This window comes from Lissotriton helveticus, chromosome 12 (assembly GCF_964261635.1).
Source record: "Lissotriton helveticus chromosome 12, aLisHel1.1, whole genome shotgun sequence".
Classification (NCBI taxonomy): domain Eukaryota; kingdom Metazoa; phylum Chordata; class Amphibia; order Caudata; family Salamandridae; genus Lissotriton; species Lissotriton helveticus.
Genome location: NC_136073.1, coordinates 267,468,501 through 267,486,322, shown reverse-complemented (window position 1 = coordinate 267,486,322; position 17,822 = coordinate 267,468,501). Strand labels below are relative to the sequence as shown.

General features: G+C 46.8%; 1 protein-coding gene across 8 annotated transcripts in view; it reads right to left on the bottom strand.

Moving 5' to 3' along the window:
- PMFBP1 (polyamine modulated factor 1 binding protein 1) overlaps positions 1–17,822 on the bottom strand; it is a 2,317,386-nt gene that overhangs the window by 1,621,890 nt on the left and 677,674 nt on the right. For all 8 annotated transcript variants that reach the window (XM_078668626.1, XM_078668631.1, XM_078668625.1 and 5 more), the window contains 2 exons: positions 7,819–8,031; positions 6,357–6,440 (listed from right to left, as the gene is read on the bottom strand). In XM_078668626.1, coding sequence (XP_078524752.1) covers positions 6,357–6,440; positions 7,819–8,031 — 297 coding nt within the window. The remainder of the gene's footprint in view (positions 1–6,356; positions 6,441–7,818; positions 8,032–17,822) is intronic.

Here is a 17,822-nt window from a genome sequence, read left to right as displayed (position 1 = left end):
AGACATGAGATCTGTTTATTATGGGAAAACTTTCTGCCGCACTTGAACATAGGAAGGCAACATGGATATTGTTCCTAGCATAAACATGTAAGGAGCTGTCCTGTCACGGATATGTAAAGATCGTATGCATTACACACAAACGGAGCATGGGTTTCCTGACAGTGAGTCAAGCCAAACGGTCAACAGAATTACGTAGGAGATTCGCTGAATAGAGATGGAGTACAAAGGGTGTCAGAGTCAAGTTAAGTAAGCATTAAATATATCTTTATAAAATTTGAGTAAGGTAGGAACCGCTAGCACTGGTGGGGGTGGTGATAGGTTTAGATGATGGTTACAGTTATTTCCCCATTAGCATCCGGTTGTAAGTGGGTGTTTGTGTTCCAAAAAACACAAAATCAATAAAAATATTTGAACCATAAAGAAAGATTTTGTAATAGTTTGTGCTCCAATTTTGGTTGATTTAGTTATATATTTTTAGAATTCAAATGGCTTATTTTAGAGAGAAAATAAATGAAACTCTACTAATACATATAGCCTTTAGATACGGTGCTAAAAATAGATGTATATGTTTTTGTTTTAGAAAAGACAAATTTAAAAACAAAAGTGATTATCCAACGCTACCTACTAACCATGTGATATTTTCAATCATTCCAAATCACCAAAAGTTGTATGATTAGTCTGGAGAACTGATAGTGTTAATGTGTATAAAAATTGTTCAACACTCTGCTTATATATTCTGTTGAGAAAAAAATATATATAAGACAGCACCACCACGGGGTGGACTGTGAGAAATATGAGACGGTGCCAAGCACTGGCAAACACCAGCACAAATTAACCACTTGTGAGCCAAGGACGTAATGGTTACAACCTCTGCAGCGGTGCTGCTGTGCAGAGGACGTAGCCCTTACGTCCTAGCAGTGCCCCGCATGGAAAGCGCTGGCGCTCCCCCCATGGCCGCCCCCCTACATGCCCCCACTGGGGATGGTAGTGGAAGTGCTTCCATTGCCACATTCAACCCCTCCCTCGGCAATCGGGGTGGCGGGTTGGGTTTTGGGGTAAACAGACACAGGAGGAAAGGAAAGAGTATTTCCTTTACCCCTCTGCCTGTTTGAATCGATTCCTGCCATCAAAAACATGAGAGGGTCCCTGAACTACTACATGTAAGGAGAGGAAGGCAGGGTACAAATGAACAATAACAACAAAGAACCTCTCCTTAACATTCAATTAATATTCAGGTGATAAATACATTGTCCCACTGCTATATTGAATACTCATTTTTTTTAATCAAAAATATCGTTTTCTTTTATTTTTTATACATATATAAATATATTCATTTACTTTCAAATTATTTACATAATTTCTACAAGATTTGAGCCCCAAGAGCATGTTAAATAAACATCTCAAGATGCAGTCAAACACCATCAGACACACAATTAACACTCTTACACAAAACAATCATACTCCATAACATGGCTAAACTGAATACATCAATGCATACCATAATTCATTTAATAGATACATAGAGCAAAAAGAAGAAAGATGGTGCCGACGCGCGTTTCGGAGTGGAATCAGAAACTCACAATTCCTTCATCAGGGCGCAGCAAGTAAGTAACTCATTGGGTGGTTAATCGTCATACAAACATCAGGGAAGTTGCTTATACGTTGTGCAGAGGGCTCTATATAACAATTGCTTTAAACTTTTAAAACCAATATTTCAGAACGTGGTGAGAACTTGGTCTCACGGTTTATAATGAATTTCAACCCCAAGGACATAATTTCTTTCCTTCTAAAGGGTATAACCATAAGTTAAGTATTTCAATCCCTTAGGTATTCATTAATAGGTGTGGCGTCAAGGGCCTATTGTTGTCTCGAAACAAAATGTACAGATGAAGCGTCAAGAATCTCTGCAGGTAATAGAGTAAAGTAATCTATAGGTTGGGGTCCAAAAACTGATTATGGTATAGCCTTCTAAGATTTCATGATCTGGTGTTGGTGTTGGCTGCAGTCCCGCCCACAATCGATTCCTGCTCCACAATCGCGGGTGAGGCCCGCAATCGGGGAGCAGGACTGCATCCACTGGATCACAAGCGATGTTTTTTTTTGTGCAGTTGGGGTGGAGGCACCTTAGGCAAGGGTTGCTCCCCTGGGGGCATGCACATAGGTGTTTCGGCCCCCGTGGGGGGCTGATTAGGCCATTTTTGGGCCGATGAAACCCACTAGGCAACAGAGAATTTATTTTGGCACATTTTTAGAGCGATCCCTTGGGCAATGGTCATTCTCATTGGGGTGATTTTTTTCTCTGTGTTTCTGCCCCCCACCCCCTGGGGTCTGATTCTGCCATTTCTTAATCTGATCAGCCACTAGGTGCCAGGGAATTTATTTTTACGCATTTTGGGAACGACCCCTTGGGCATGGGTCATTCCTATGGGGGTTATTTCCTTTTCTTTCCGTGTTCCGGCCTCCCCTGGGGCCAGGTCATCTGTTTTTCCAACCAATGTAGCCCCGGGGAGTTGGGGGGATGTTGATTGGCCTTATATTTTTAGGTACATCTGCCCAAAGTGGGGCAGAGGCTGCTAGACCACCAGGGATTTTATTGTTTATGGCACAAAATGTGTTGGGGAGTGGCCACTTGGGCATGGGTCGCTCCTCTTTTAGGGGTGAATATTCTGGCTGTTCTGCCCCCATTGGGGGCTGATTGGCCTTATGATTTTGAAGCCCATGTGCCCCTGAGAAGGGCAAAAGCCACTAGACCACCAGGGAAGGTTTGTGTGTTAAATGCAGTTCTGCATGTTTTGTCATTATTTGGGATCGTAAATAGTTTTCTCATTTATTTTAGTGCAAAGCTTTGGTTTTACTTTGGTGTAACTTGTGCTTGTGATTTTGTGATTGGTAGAGCTGCAGTTTGTTTGGTTGCAAGTGTTTGGTATGGAAACTTTTTTTTAGAATGTTTGCTACAAATGAGTATCAATGACCTGCATTAATTTGTTTTTGGGAAATGTAATAATAGCAGTCTACTTAGCTTCTGTTTGAATGTGTGTGACATTTCCCTTGTATTTGTGCACTATTATGTTCCTTTGTGTGTAATTTTCTTTTGTTTTCTATTTTAGTGGGATATCGTTGCTTACTGTGTCTGTGCAGAGTAGGTGTTGGTGAGTCTAGTGGCCTCTGGCAAGTGAGTGGTATTGCTTTACTGTATATAGGTCTTTGTGTGCTTTGTATTCATTGACTTTACCCTTGCAACTGCTATATGCCTATAGTTTTTCTTTTTCTTTTGTAAATCCACACTTTGTTTATTACTTTTTTACACAGCGTTGGCTACTGTTGACTCATTTGTCAAGTTACTTGTATAACTAAGGATTATGGCTATCCACAGGATGACCGCTCAGCAGGTTGTTGGGATGCTTTGAGTCTTCTTCTGACCATGATCATGAGACTGACTCTGCATCTGAGGCAGAGGAGGAAGGCCAGGATTCTGGCAGTGAATTTTCAGTCCGAGAGGAATCATCTAATAATGAAGCTACTCTCAATGCGGATGAAGTGGCTGTTTTAAAGGAGGACACTTATATTCCGAAAGTGCAGCAAGAGGCATCTGGATTGCAGCCCAGGGCTGCAAAGCATCCCATTGGAAGTGCTGGACTCTGGGTTGACCCAAACATGGTGCAGCCGGTGTTGCCTGTCTCTAGTGGTGTTGCTGGGTGTAGAGAAATTGTGAATAACCTTTGCTTATAAATGTCTTTCAGTTGTTTATGGACAATGTATTTTGGTTGAGACTGTTGAGCAGACTAATTTGTATGCTGAACAGTATTTGAGGGACAACAGTGTGAGACTTAAGCCCCACTCTAGAGCTACCCGGTGGACTCCCAAAAATCTGGATTAGCTGAAGAAGTTCTTGGGTTTCACTTTTTCGATGGGCCTGATAAGAAAACCATTGCTGTCTTCATATTGGTCCCTTGATGGCAACAGTTATATTTCCTACAACCATTAGTCGAAATCGGTGTTTGCTTCTTCTTCGGATGTTGCATTTTGTTGATAATACTTTTGCATTGCCAAGAGATCACTCTGATTGTGACCATATTTTTAAGGTTCGGCCTGTTCTCGATCACTTTGTAAAACCAAAGCGGATGAGGGACAGAGTGTTGAACATTGCAAGCACTCACCCCCAGTCAACTGATCTGGGTTTAATCCATCATCATTCTTTAGCTCAGGCGTGGGTCCCTTGCTCACTTTGCCACTGGATTCAAGCTAGCCTGGATGATGACAGCAGATTAGCCAGAAACCAGTCCCAGGATGCTTGTTTCCGGTCCGGGAATACATGGCTTGGCAGTTCGGGCTGGACTGTTTCCATGAGGCACAGGGTCAGACTGATTTGCATATAGCCATGTCTGAACTGGGGTGGCGGAGTGAGCTAAAGAATGATGATGGATTAACCCCTTGGGCGCGGGCGCGATTCTGCGCCTGTGCGGCCGTTTTAATGAGTGGGCGGGTTCATGACAGCCCCCAGCCGTCATCAGCACACGCCCACCGTGATGCATGACAGCTGGGGGCCGTCATCAGCATGGAAGGGGTTAAACCCATATCAGCTGACTGGGGGTGAGTGCTTGCAATGTTCAACACTCTGTCCATCATCCCCTTTGGTTTTGCTTTGTTCGCCTTAAGTCAGCAGGCTATGCCCAGGCATGGGTCCCTTGCTCACTTTGCCACTGGATTCAAGCTAGCCTGGCTGATGACGGCTGATTAGCCAGAAACCGGTCCCAGGATGCTTGTTTCTGGTCAAGGGAAGACATGGCTTGGCAGTTTGGGCTGGACTGTTCCCATTAGGCACAGGTCAGACTGATTTGCATATGGCCATGTCTGAACTGGGGTGGCAGAGTGAGCTAAAGAATGATGATGGATTAAACCCAGATCAGTTGACTGAGGGTGAGTGCTTGCAATGTTTAACACTCCGTCCATCATCCCCTTTGGTTTTGCTTTGAATACCATTTTAGACTCTGAACCTTCACTCACCCTTGTGCCAAATCCAACCAGTATGTGTGTGTGCTTGAGGAATAGTTAGTTGTGATGTAATATTTGCATTTTCTGGCTTTCTCTTCCAGGGTGTATATTGTCCGTAGGGCAAATCTACAAATTCTCGATAGTTTCATAAAGTAGAGACCCAGAGGAGTATAGGGTGCTGTCCCTCTCGTGGATCCCAAAATGTTTTCTTACCCAAAAGGCCCTGCAAACCTCTAAATGTGTCTACAGTCCACATTTTCCTTGCATTAGTGCCATATTCTTCCAGAATCAGAAAGAATCCACAAATGTCCTACTGCCCAGTGTTCCCGCAGGTCTCCCGATAAAAATGGTACCTCACTTGTGTGGGTGGGCCAAGTGCCACAAAGAAGGGCTCAAAATGTATTGTGGAGGCATCAAAAATTATTTATCACAAAACAACCTGGTTTTGCAAGGGGGTCACCTGCGTTTTTGGTCCCGGGCTCGGCGGCCATGTAGGGAAACCTATCAACCCCAGACATTTCTGAAAACTAGACACTCAGGGGAGTCCAAGTATGTGTGGCTTGCTTGGATTGTCTAGCGTTTTCTTATCCTGAATCAGCTGTAAACCTCAAATTTTTCTCACATTTCTTTGGGGGAATTGCTGTGCCGGGCACAAATTTCTTACCACCCAGCATTCTCTTTGGTCTCCTGAGTAAAATGATCCCAAGGCCCTGCAACTGAGAAAGGTCAAAAACATAGAGAATGAGGGGATAGCACATCGAGTTCTAAGCACTTTATTTTTGTTTATATATGTTTTTAGGTTGACTGCATTGGACACCAACACATGTGAGGTGTCATTTTTATTGGGAGACAAGGGGAATGCTGGGTGGTAGGAAATTTGTGCCGGCAAGGTGCTCCCAGACAGAAATACAAGGAAAATGTGATTTTTTTTAAAGCTAAATTTGAGGTTTGCATGGGATTCTGAGTAGGAAAAGGTTGGGAGATCCACGCAAGCCAAATTGAACTTGGAAGCAAATACTTAAAGGTGAATCCAATAGAGCTGATCATATACTAGCTGCTAAAAGACCGAAAGTAGGACAGATATGGTGACAACAGTACAAAATCTGTGAATGAATAATTGCAAACAAACAGACTTCATTATATTGAATATCAAAGAAAAAATCTGATCTATCAAATCATACAGAAATTGAAATTCCCCACTCACTGGAAATACTGGCCTTTGGAAGCAATGTGAATCAGATGACTGGTCTGGACAAGTACTGCAGACACGTCAAGGTAAGGTAAGGAGGAGACAGGGAGAGAACTCATCTGAAATTAAATCAAGAAATGAGGCACATAGTGGATGCATGCAATGTTAGTTGTACCTCTTTCAGGAGACCGCTGTACTTGCTTCTTAGAGCTGCAGCCTCTGCCTCGACACTGTGCAGCTGAGCCCTCATTTCCTCTGTCTGCAAAATGGAAAGACACTTTATTTTAAATACTTATTAAAATATCGAAATGTGCTCTAAGTGTTAGGCAAGGGTTTATATATTTTGAGTGAATCTGTGGGTATTCTTGTAAATAGCTTGTGAATCTTGACTAAGTATGCACCTCTAAGTGGCTTAGGGCCAGATGTATCAAAGGGTTTTACCCATTCTGTGTCTATGGGAAAATGTGTTCATACATATGGCCCTTAGCTCCAGTGAGCCTATGTAAGTTGAGAACAGTTTTGATCATTTATACACGACTCTAAACTGAGTATTTAAATATGCTGGATAAGCATACACATAAGGTATCCTCCTAGAACCTTTCCGGTGGAAGGTGAGGGATGTTGGGAGTAATTTGCCATAAAACAGGTACTCCATCCACAAGGTTTATGTGAATTGCTGCTTTCATTCCGAAAGGATCTTAAGATAAGGTAGATTAATTGATGCGAGGGTCTATCGTTGTCCATGGGTCTGAGAGCTATACAAAAGCCACATTGACTGAATGTAAGATTTTGGGCACCGAAGATCTTTGTCTACTTTTGGATCAAAACCGAGGCAACCCTCAAGCATTCAAACCCCTGGAAGACAAGTAGAAGTTGGTTTGGGATTTCCACATGCAGCTCAGCTACTGAGTAGATTAAACAATAGGCTTCTATGAAGCATTTACAATACTGATCAGACAGATATTTTCCTAAAAGAATTAAAAAGCCACGAAATATCCTTTCGGTCAACTTAGGATGTACTTTTAAAAATAATTACAACACATCTGACCAAGAGCTCGTTATGTTACTCGAACTCTTAAAGTGCAAACGTTTAACCACTGTTCGTGGCCCAATGGTGTTAAAACCTTAAGCATTATTACTACAAAAGCCAGGCCAACAGGAACTTGATAATTTAAAGAATAATGTATGACCCTAAAACAAGTTACCCCTTTAGAAATAATGTCTCATGGGAAAAGGTTGACCAATCTTGAAACAGCTCTCAGGAACACTCGAAGACAAAGATACTTGGTGCAGAATATTTATCAACACTTTACACTTTGTGAATATGTGGAGTAGCAGTGAAGTCATTGCAGTCCCAGATCCTTCAATTAAAAGGGAAAGTATTTGAAAACAGAAAAAGAAAAATAGATAAACTCCACAAAAGCTTTGGTTTAACCCGGTGAACTATGGCAAAAAATGAGGAAACAAGCTATGTGTGGGGAGGTTGGAGGAAGTATGGGCAGCTTTGAGGGTGGGACTCAATGTGTTGTGGGCTCTGTGGGTTAGAGTAGGAGGCATGTTGCCTTCCACCTCTGAGGGTAATTAGGGACAGGATTATGTTGAATATATAGAGTGAAGTGATTGAAGATATTACTAACCATTAAGTTGTTTTCCTGCAGCTCAGCTTTAAGCCTTCGTATTATTGCTTCATGTTCTTGTTGCCTGCCCTCAGCATCTGCCAATCTTTCCTCCATTTCCTCCCGGTCCAAAGCCATCTCCTTCCGCCAATGAGCTGCTTCGAATGAGCGGTTCTTGTTGGCATCTTTAGTCAAGGCTTCTAGGTCTCTGAGAGCTGTGTTCAGCCTCTCGATCTGGGGAGAGAGGAACACACATGACATATCTGTCACAAGAGGGGCCCTATGTCAATTAGCTATTTCAATGATTCCAGTTGGATTTTAGTTTATTGACAGACAATACACGGAGATAAAAACACCAAAGTCAGCCACTTCAACATCAATACCTCACTGGGTACTCCACAGAAGAACTGCAATGAAGAAAAGGAAATGTGTTTCAGGGCTAAGTAAATGATCATACATGTTCTCCAAGAGATTGTTCACATAATGCTGCTACAAAACACTCAGCAATGAAGAATGTCACGATGCAAGCAGAACAAACCTCTTGTATTTTCAGGAAACAAAAGCCTTTGTGTGAAAAAGCCGACATGTGTCAGGGCTTTATCAATGCTGTGTACTCACTATTGTTTAGTACCTGTTATTTTAAGAGCCCAAGACCGACTGAAGATGTATCCAAGTGTCCTAAATCTTACATGGCGTGCCGTCTTGATGGAGAAGCTGATACTGGTGAAAAATACCAATCTCCGTGGCCTTTGTGACATATGTGTGCCTTGCCGTTTTGAGCACGTTCACACCGCACTTGACCCACATAGTTGCACTTCAGACATGAGTCGTGCAGTGTCAAACGGGAGCTGCCGCGGAGGTCAGCAGCAGGGCAGTCAGTGCCATCCTTTACACTTACATTAAGAGGGCAATGAAAGACAGGGTTCGGCTAGGTGGGCAGATAATCAGGTTTGTAAAGTCACAAGATGACTTTTGTCTGGTCTCTCTCTGATCATTGCGAACAGCCGAAATACTTTATACGGCAAATATCACTGTGGTAAGCGCATGTCCTCCGTCTTGCTTAGATTGCGGAAACGGTATTTTAGCAGCAATCTCTAGAGTCATTAGTCGAAAGGCGTTAATCCTAAAGGTGCTTTGAAGCTGGTACGGGCCGGAGCGGAAGATAGCACATCTCTTGTACCTTACAGGTCCTCGGAAGTGTGAGTAAAGCTGTCATGGGCAACTTTCTGGATTGCCTAACCTCCAAATTCCGGTGGTAACTGTAGTGCTGGTAATTACAGAAGGTAGTAACTAGTACTCATTTTGGACGAGGAAGACGGGGAAACAGTAACAAAGATAATTCAGGGATGAAAAAAACCCAGTAATAGAGACATAAAGAGATAGGAAGTGTAGGGTCGTGAAAGAAAGATGCAGGAGGAAGAAATATTTGGGTCCTGCACTAAATATATTTTTTTTATTGTATTTGTTTTTACGGATTAAACGCCGAGTACAAAAGGGATTGGACAGGGGAACAGTCTACAAAAGTGCAGGGAAGTAGCAATGAGGTAAAGCACGACCGGCCAAGGCTGCGTGTTGAGCACCGCCACTGGCGGGAAGGCAGTGAAAAGCAGAGCGCCAAAAAATGGCGCCGAAGTGATACGGATCATAGCAGACCTGTGAATAAGCAGTTGGTCTGCAGCTTCCCCCCTAACCTCTCACGCATCCCTCAAGTGCAAACTAGCGTGGACATGAGGCTCAGCGTACATACAGCCCCTTCGGGGGGGAGAGGGAGAGCCCCTCCCTCCCGCCTATACTCCCTGTCACACGGCGGGCTGGGACTCGGCCAGGCATGCATGACTGCCTGCTGGGGGAGAAAGACAAGATGACAGCTGCCAGCTCCAGATCTGGGCCATCCGTCTCCTGAGCAGTGAAAGGAGAGCCCAGACACCATCGGCTCTGCTTACTGACCACCGCACACAGCCCTCCCCCTCAGCTCAGCACACTGGGTCTGGGAGCCCAGCGCGCTGGGAGAGGGAGACTCCGACCTGGTGCGTGCTAAGATGGCGCCCACAGCAGCATAGGGATGTGAGCACGGGGTAGAAGAGGGGTCGAGTGGATATTCACCAGGGGGTAAGGGAGGTGAACTTCTGCTGGCGGGCGAAGCTGCAAAAGACACACAGATGATGGACGGAAGGCAGAGCAAATCAAACATTCACCCCCAGTTAAGAGATCTGGGTTAAATCAATTATTCTTTTGCTCACCATGTCACCCCAGTTTGGACCCAGCCATATGCAAATTAGTCTTGACCCTGTTCCTAATGGGAACAGTACAGCCTGAACTGCTTAGCCAGGTCCTCCCTGAACCGGAAACAAGCATCCTCGAACCAGTTTTGAGGCATCACCCCTCATCAGCCAGGCTAGCTTGAATCCAGTGACACAGTGCGCCCTGGACCCACGTCTGGGCATAACCGGCGCACTTATTTATTTATTTGTGCGTTTTTATATAGCGCAGACTTTACCCGAAGGTGTCAGAGAGATTCACAATAGGAACAGAACTGATACATGAGAACATTACAAGTGAACAAATAAAAGCAAACGCTATGTTACATGAGGCAAAAGTGACAATATGGAGCAAACAAATACAAGAGGTAGCAAACGGTGCATTACAGGAGGAAAAAGTGACATGTGTGCAGGTTACTAAAGCCTACAAAGTACAAGTAGAGGTAAAATACTGCAATACATGGCAGACACTCAAACCCAAGAACAAAAGTTACGTAGGTAATGGTGGCACTTGTGCAAGTATCGAAAGCAAACAAAATGTAAGAGGTAGCAAACAGTGTGTTACAAGAGAAAAGTGACGTGTGCATGTTACAAAAGAGTACCAAACACAGGTAAAAGGGTAATACTGTAATAAATGGCAGACTCTCAAACCACAAGAACACACTGGGAAGGCACTTCCATGGGCATGGAGAATAGAATTTTCTGTAATAAAAGGTCTTCCTTCAGATAATAGAGAGGGCATGAATTACATTTGGAAGTGTCTTTAAAGGAGGAGAACTATGAGGTCAGTTTTGAAGGCCTGGGAGGAGGAGGTGGTCCGGAGCTGAGGCGGAAGTGAGTTCCAGATTCTCACTGCGTTGCCTGAAAAGGATTGGGCCATCGATCTTTCCTTCTTGAAAGTGGGAGGTTCAAGCAGTACATTTTCCGCATTTCGTGATGGTCTAGAGTCTCCAGAGAGTTTCAGTTTATTCGCCAGGTAGCGAGGAGAGGAGGAGTGCAAGGCTTTGTGGGTGATGCAGGCAGTCTTGTAGATAGATCTTGCTTCGATGGGAAGCCAGCAGAGGGTGGATAACATGGGTGTGATGTGGTCGCTTCTTTAGGCCCCATAAATGAAACGAGCTGTTGAATGGAGAACAGACTTAAGGGGGGACAGTTGGGATTTGGGGAGGCCAGTAAGAAGAGAATTGCAGTAGTTCAGTCTGGAGAGAACCAGCGATTGGACCAGGGTTTTAAGGTCATGCTCCAGGAAGAAGCGACGAATCCCCCAAAGAAGGCGCAGGTGGTATCGAGCAGACTTTGCAATTGAATTAATGTGGGAGATTAGATCGAGTTTTGTGTCGAGTATGACACCAAGGGATTTTGCGCTGTCGACAATGATGGGTTTATTGTTCAGTAGAATCATCTGGTCCATCCATGATTGAACCGGGGGAGGAGAAAGTGAGGAGGAGAGGAGGAGGAATTCAGTTTTGGAGGGATTCAGAATTAGTTGATGTGTTGACATCTAGTTTTGAATGGAGTCCAAAGTAGAGCTTAGGACGGAGAGAAAGCAAAAGACACAGATGATGGACAGAATACAGAGCAAATCAAACATTGACCCCGGTCGAGAGATCTGGTTTGAATCCATCGATCTTTTGCTCATCATGCCACCCCATTTTGGACCCAGGCATATGCAAATCAGTCTTGACCCTGTTACTTATGGGAACAGTCTTGCCCGAACTGCCAAGCCAGGTCCTCCCTGGACCGGAAACAAGCAAGCTGAGTAGTACGGAGGTGGTGACCAGGACAGAAAGAGACCTGGTGCCAAAGCAGTCAAAGGCTGGCTCAGGGCAACAAGATATCCACGGCCTCAAGCGCACGATGAGTAATTCTGGTGTGCCTCCTTAGCCCTAGACGGATTCTACATTTTACTGACAACTGATGAAAACAAGAGCCCTCTGCAGCCTATGCTGTAATGGGGATATGAACCATTCAAGCCCTGTGCTCACTCTCCAGCGCTGTGCTCTGTCGCCCCAGCGCCTATATTCTTGTCAGAATTGAAATGTGTTCTGACATGTGCTCCCCTTCACTGTGCTGTGACGGCAATAGCAGCTGGACTAGCCATGTATGGAGCTGCCCTTACCCACTGTCACTGTGTTCAGATAGGAACTGGAGCCTTTCCAGCCTGCTGCTCTGACAGGACTATGAGCATGTCCAACTCCACCTTTCTCTCTCTCTATTCAAATGGGTATTAGAAATGCTCCAGCTTCGCTCCCTCACACAGTGTTTTGAAGTGAACAGAAGATGGTCTAGCCTGTGCTTTGTGCTTTGATGAGATTGTGGGTTGCATAGGTCTGTGCTCAATCTAACTCTAATCTGGTAGGAATATGAAATGCTCTAGCCCCTTGCTTCCTCACCTTGTGCTCAGGTTGGGATGTGGGCCGCCTAGTCCTGTGCTCCACTAGTAGTAGTTTGACAAGGATTTGAGGTAGCTCAGGCAGTTGCTTCCCCAGCTGGATGTTTGGGTCCAAATTCTAGCCATACTCATCCTGTGCTCCATTATACTGAAGTCTGACAGGAATATCAGATGGTCCAGTCCCATCCCCCCTCACCTTATGCTCCAGTGGGAAGGTTGGCCGTCCAAGCCCACTGCTCCCGCACACTGTGCTCTGGTTGGAACAGGATATGGTCCAGCCAGTGCTTTGATGGGATTGGGAGCTGCACAGACCTGTGCCCTAACTTTTGTTTGCTGTTTGATATAGCACAAACTCAACCCAAAAGTATTGGTGCGCTTTACATGAGCACCAGTTACATTTCACAAGGACACATTCACTTTTGGTAGCCGTGGGGAGATTACCTGATTTGCCCAGAATCAAAGTATGTTGAGGCGACGCCGAGACTCCTGGTTCCCCAGCTCCAAAGTCGGGAGCTCTGGCAGGACATTGAGATGGGCCAGGCCCCTTGCTGTGGCCAGAATGTGGACCTGCCTAATCCAGTGCTCCACCATACTGTAGTCTACTAAGACTTTGAAAAGGAAGAGCTCCTTGCTTGGGCGAAATATAGTCCAGCCTAGTCCTGTACTCCCTCGTACTGTAGTCTGGTAAGATTAGGAGATGGTCCAGATGATTGTTCTGGTCAGAATGTAGGCTGGCCTTGCCCTGTGCTCCATCACACTGTAGTCTAGTAGGCTATGAGATCAGCCAATCCCTTTCTCTGTTCGGAATGTGGGCCAGACTTGTCTTGTGATGTAGTCTTGTAGATGTGTGACATGGTCCGGCCCCCTGATATGGGTGGAATGTAAGCCGGCCTTGAACTGTGCTACATCATACTGTAGTCTTGTAGGGGTATGAGATATTCCCGCCCATTGGTCTGGTCGGTATATGGTCTATCCTTGTCCTGTGCTCAATGAAATTGTAGTCTTGTAGGACTACAAGATGGTTCAGCCTCTTGCTCCCTTGCCTTGTGCTCAGTTAGAATGTGGACCTGCCTAGCTTTATGCCCTTGTGCAACAGGAGATGTTTCAGCTCAAGCTATGATGAGATTGTGGGCTATGTAGACCTGTTTCATCATACTATAGTTTCACTGGGATATGAGATGGTTCAAACCCTTGCTTCTGCAACTTGGGTTCTAGTCAGAATGTTACCCAGCCTATTTGTGTGCTCCATCATACTTTGATTAGGTAGGCATATGAGATGGCCAAGGCCGTACTCTCTCACACTATGCCACGTTCAGCACTCCCTCACACTGTGCTCTAGTGGGACAGGAGATGGTCTAGCCCCTGCTTTGATGGGATTGAGTGGCTATGTAGACCTGTGCTCCGTCATACTGTGGTTGGTATGAAATAGTCCACCGCCTTGCTCTGGTGAGAATGTGGGCCTGTCTAGTGCTGTGGTCCCTTTTACTCTATTCTGGTCGGAGGTGGTCCAGACCCTTGCTCCCTCAAATTGTGCTTAGGCCAGAATACACTTTACAGCTTCATACTTACTCTAGCATGTAGGCATCTCAAAGCTTGTGCTTTATCTCATTGTGCACTGACTGAAACATGTCCAGCGCCACCCTCCCCCCGTCACATTATTCGCCTTCTTCCCAAGTTCTGCTAGGAGTGATGATCTTGGGAACATTCGTGGTTCATCTACCTGCACTCCAGGAAAACAGAAATTCAGAACACTTCAAATATCCAACAATGGATGCATTGAGCAGCAGTGAAGAAGTCTACTTATCCGGGTACTAGCCGTGAGAGGTATATCTATATCTTTGTACAGAGAAAAAAATACTCCGACCCCCCCAATAGCCAAACACTGAGGCAGGAGGGCAATTATATTGTAGCATTTCTATAATGTCTCATACCCGTGATGAGGCTCTGTGGTACTTCTGTATGGGTGAATAAAAAGCTAACCCACCTGTTCTGCATGTTTGCTAGAGAAAAGGTTTGAAAAGTGGTCCATATGGGAAGAGTTTGAATGCATTCTTGTTGTTTTTGGCTTGTCAGGACTGGTTGTAGGACTAAAGAATTTTTCTCTTTCCTTAGAACTACAAGGAAAAGACCGAAGAGCTCATAAAAACAAACTGTGTGACTGAAGAAATCTTGTGGTCTGCCATATCTTGGCTGGCTTGCTGGGATCGAGCTTACAGTACCTCGTTCTAAGGAAACAAATGATTTGAGACAAGATTCAGCTTACGGATAGTGTCATATATGCAGTAAGCGTCTATGATTCTCACTGTGGGTGCTGCCGCCCTGTATGGACCCAGAGCTGACCCACAGTAGGAAACAAGCATTGCCAAAGCTCACCTTTGGGAAACTACTGGTTTTACCAGTGGTTTTTAGCGATTCTGTGCGGCATCCTCATTGCTGTGCAGCATTGCTAATTGCTATTCCGCATCCACTCACCTCGTTTTGTAGGTGTGTGCACACACAAGCGCAAGCCAACAAAATAATACGGGTGCTTTAAAAAAAAACTCTTTACTTACCGATCTGAGTTGGATCAGTAAATAGAACATACCCAAAAAAGTAGCAAACAAGCGTTTTTTCATTTTTAGGTCTCGGCCTGCGTAGGCTGCGCTTGCGCAGTCTCGCCGGCGAGATCTTATGTCTCTTAGTGTGGGGCTTGAACCCGCCCCTCTTCTCCATTGGCTGGCTTCCTAAATGGAGGCCAGCCATTGGAGAAGAGGGGCGTCTGTCAGTTTAAGCCCCGTCATTTTGGGTTTCGGGGGCGTGTTTTTTCATGTTCTTTCTCTCCTCTTCCCATTGGCTGGAATTTTACATTCCAGGCGAAGGGAACAGGAGAGAAAGAAAAACACGCCCCCGAATCCGAAAATGACGTGCATTTCTCTGAGGCATTTCTGCTTCGCCTTGGAGAAAGATGGTGGTGATCAGCCAGAGCTCGCTTGTTACACTTGTGGTTAATAAAATAGAAGAATTCTGGTACTCCGTCCTTGGAACTTTTAGCTCTACAAAAACGTCAGCGATTTTGCTAACCACATGCTTTCCTTGTGTGGAGGGTGGCCTGTACTTCAGGAAGGGAGCCATTGAGTCTGCAGTGCCCTGCCTGGCATCAAGGAGCCACAATCCCTCGACCCCACCCTCTCTTGTCGCTTAATGAGCCTCAGATTACTGTCCTCCTGTCCCTGGGATGAATCCCTCAAATATTTGCGCCTTAATGAGTAATCCTGTTTTGAAAAACGGGCACTTCTATTTCCCTTAAATGTGCGTTTGAATGGTTTGAATCATCCGTAACAGTTTGAAACAGTCTGTGGCAGTTGTGCTGCCGCGCCTTTTAATGGGAGCCAGTCAGCACATCTCCAGACGTTTCTTCTGCCCAACGACGAGCGATTTCGACACCGCCCGCCATTACCAAGGAGTCCTTAACACTCGGTATGACGTAGGGCAGGGCCATGAATATAAGTTCACACGTGTCGTGTATACGTTGCTGACGCAAGCGCGACTTGAGTTTTTCTCACAAAATAGGATGCGCTGGAAGGAACCTTGGTCGGCGCAAGACATCCCCCAACAGGCCCTTAACTAGCCTCCCTGGCCTTACAAATACCACAGCCCAGCCACCGCCGCCAGAGGCACAAGTAAGTGAGGGGCAGCCCCCGACCCCCCTCCCATCCCGGCTTGCAGCATCCTCCCGCCTCCCTCGCCGCCTCTCGCAGGGATTTAGAAATGGCTGCCACCGGCAGCAGCAGCAGCAGCACGAGGACCAGCAGCGCCAGCCCAGCCACCGCCGCCAGCCCAGCCCGAGCTGCCGGAGAGGAGCTTCCGCCGCCGTCCGGCCGCCCCTGGCCCCGGAGTAACTGCAGCCCCTAAGATGGTGTCTGTCCCCTGGTTGTGCCCGCCACCGGCAGCAGCAGCAGCATGAGGACCAGCAGCGCCAGCGCCGCCAGAGGCACAAGTAACTGAGGGGCAGCCCCCGAGCCCCCTCCCATCCCTGCAGGCCGGCAGCTCCTAAGAGGATTATTGCAGGGGAAGCTGGCGGGGTCCATGCGGGGATCCGAGGCCGGGACCCCCACGGGCTGGCCCGCGGGCTGCAGTGTGAGGACCCTAGGCGGCTGGGGTGTATGTGTCACGGAGAGGAGCCCGCGCCTGGGCCTGCCCTGATGGGATCTGTGAGTATGTGTTGTGCTGGCTTTTCTGCCCCCCCCTGTTCCCTCGCTGTGCTTGCTTTTCTGCCCCCCCCTGTTCCCTCGTTGTGCTTGCTTTTCTGCCCCCCTGTCCCCTCGTTGTGCTTGCTTTTCTGCCCCCCGTTTGCTCATTGCGCTTGCTTTTCTGCCCCCCCCTGTTCCCTCGTTGTGCTTCCTTTTCTGCCTCCCTGTTCCCTCGTCGTGCTTGCTTTTCTGCCACCCGTTTCCTCGTTGTGCTTGCTTTTCTGCCCCCCTGTTCCCTCGTTGTGCTTGCTTTTCTGCCACCCCTGTTCCCTCGTTGTGCTTGCTTTTCTGCCCCCCCGTTCCCTCGTTGTGCTTGCTTTTCTGCCCCCGTTACCTCGTTGTGCTTGCTTTTCTGCCCCCCTGTTCCCTCGTTGTGCTTGCTTCCTCGTTGTGCTTGCTTTCCTGCCCCCTGTTCCCTCGTTGTGCTTGCTTTTCTGGCTTCTGTTCCCTCGTTGTGAGCGTTTTTTCTGGCCTGTTCCCTCGTTGTGAGCGGTTTTTCTGGCCTCTGTTCCCTCGTTGTGAGCGTTTTTTCTGGCCTCTGTTCCCTTGTTGTGAGCGTTTCTTCTGGCCTCTGTTCCCTGTGTGTGGCTCTCTGTGTGTGTGTGGCTCTGTGTGTGTGTGTGTGTGTGTGTGTGTGTGGCTTTCTGTGTGTGTGTGTGTGGAGGGGCTCTGTGTGTGTGTGGCTCTGTGTGTGTGTGTGTGGCTCTGTGTGTGTGTGTGTGTTTGACTCTGTGTGTGTGTGTGGCTCTGTGTGTGTGTGGGGCTCTGTGTGTGTGTGTGGGGGGCTCTGTGTGTGTGTGTGGGGCTCTGTGTTTGTGTGTTGGGCTCTGTGTGTGGGGGGGCTCTGTGTGTGTGTGTGGGGCTCTGTGTGTGTGGGGCTCTGTGTGTGTGGGGGGCTCTGTGTGTGTGGGGGGCTCTGTGTGTGTGCGGGGCTCTGTGTGTGTGGGGGGCTCTGTGTGTGGGGGGGCTCTGTGTGTGGGGGGGGCTCTGTGTATGTGGAGGGGCTCTGTGTGTGGGGGGGGCTCTGTGTGTGGGGCTGTGTGTGTGTGGGGCTCTGTGTGTGTGGGGGGCTCTGTGTGTGTGTGTGGGGCTCTGTGTGTGTTTGTGGGGCTCTGTGTGTCTGGGGCTCTGTGTGTCTGGGGCTCT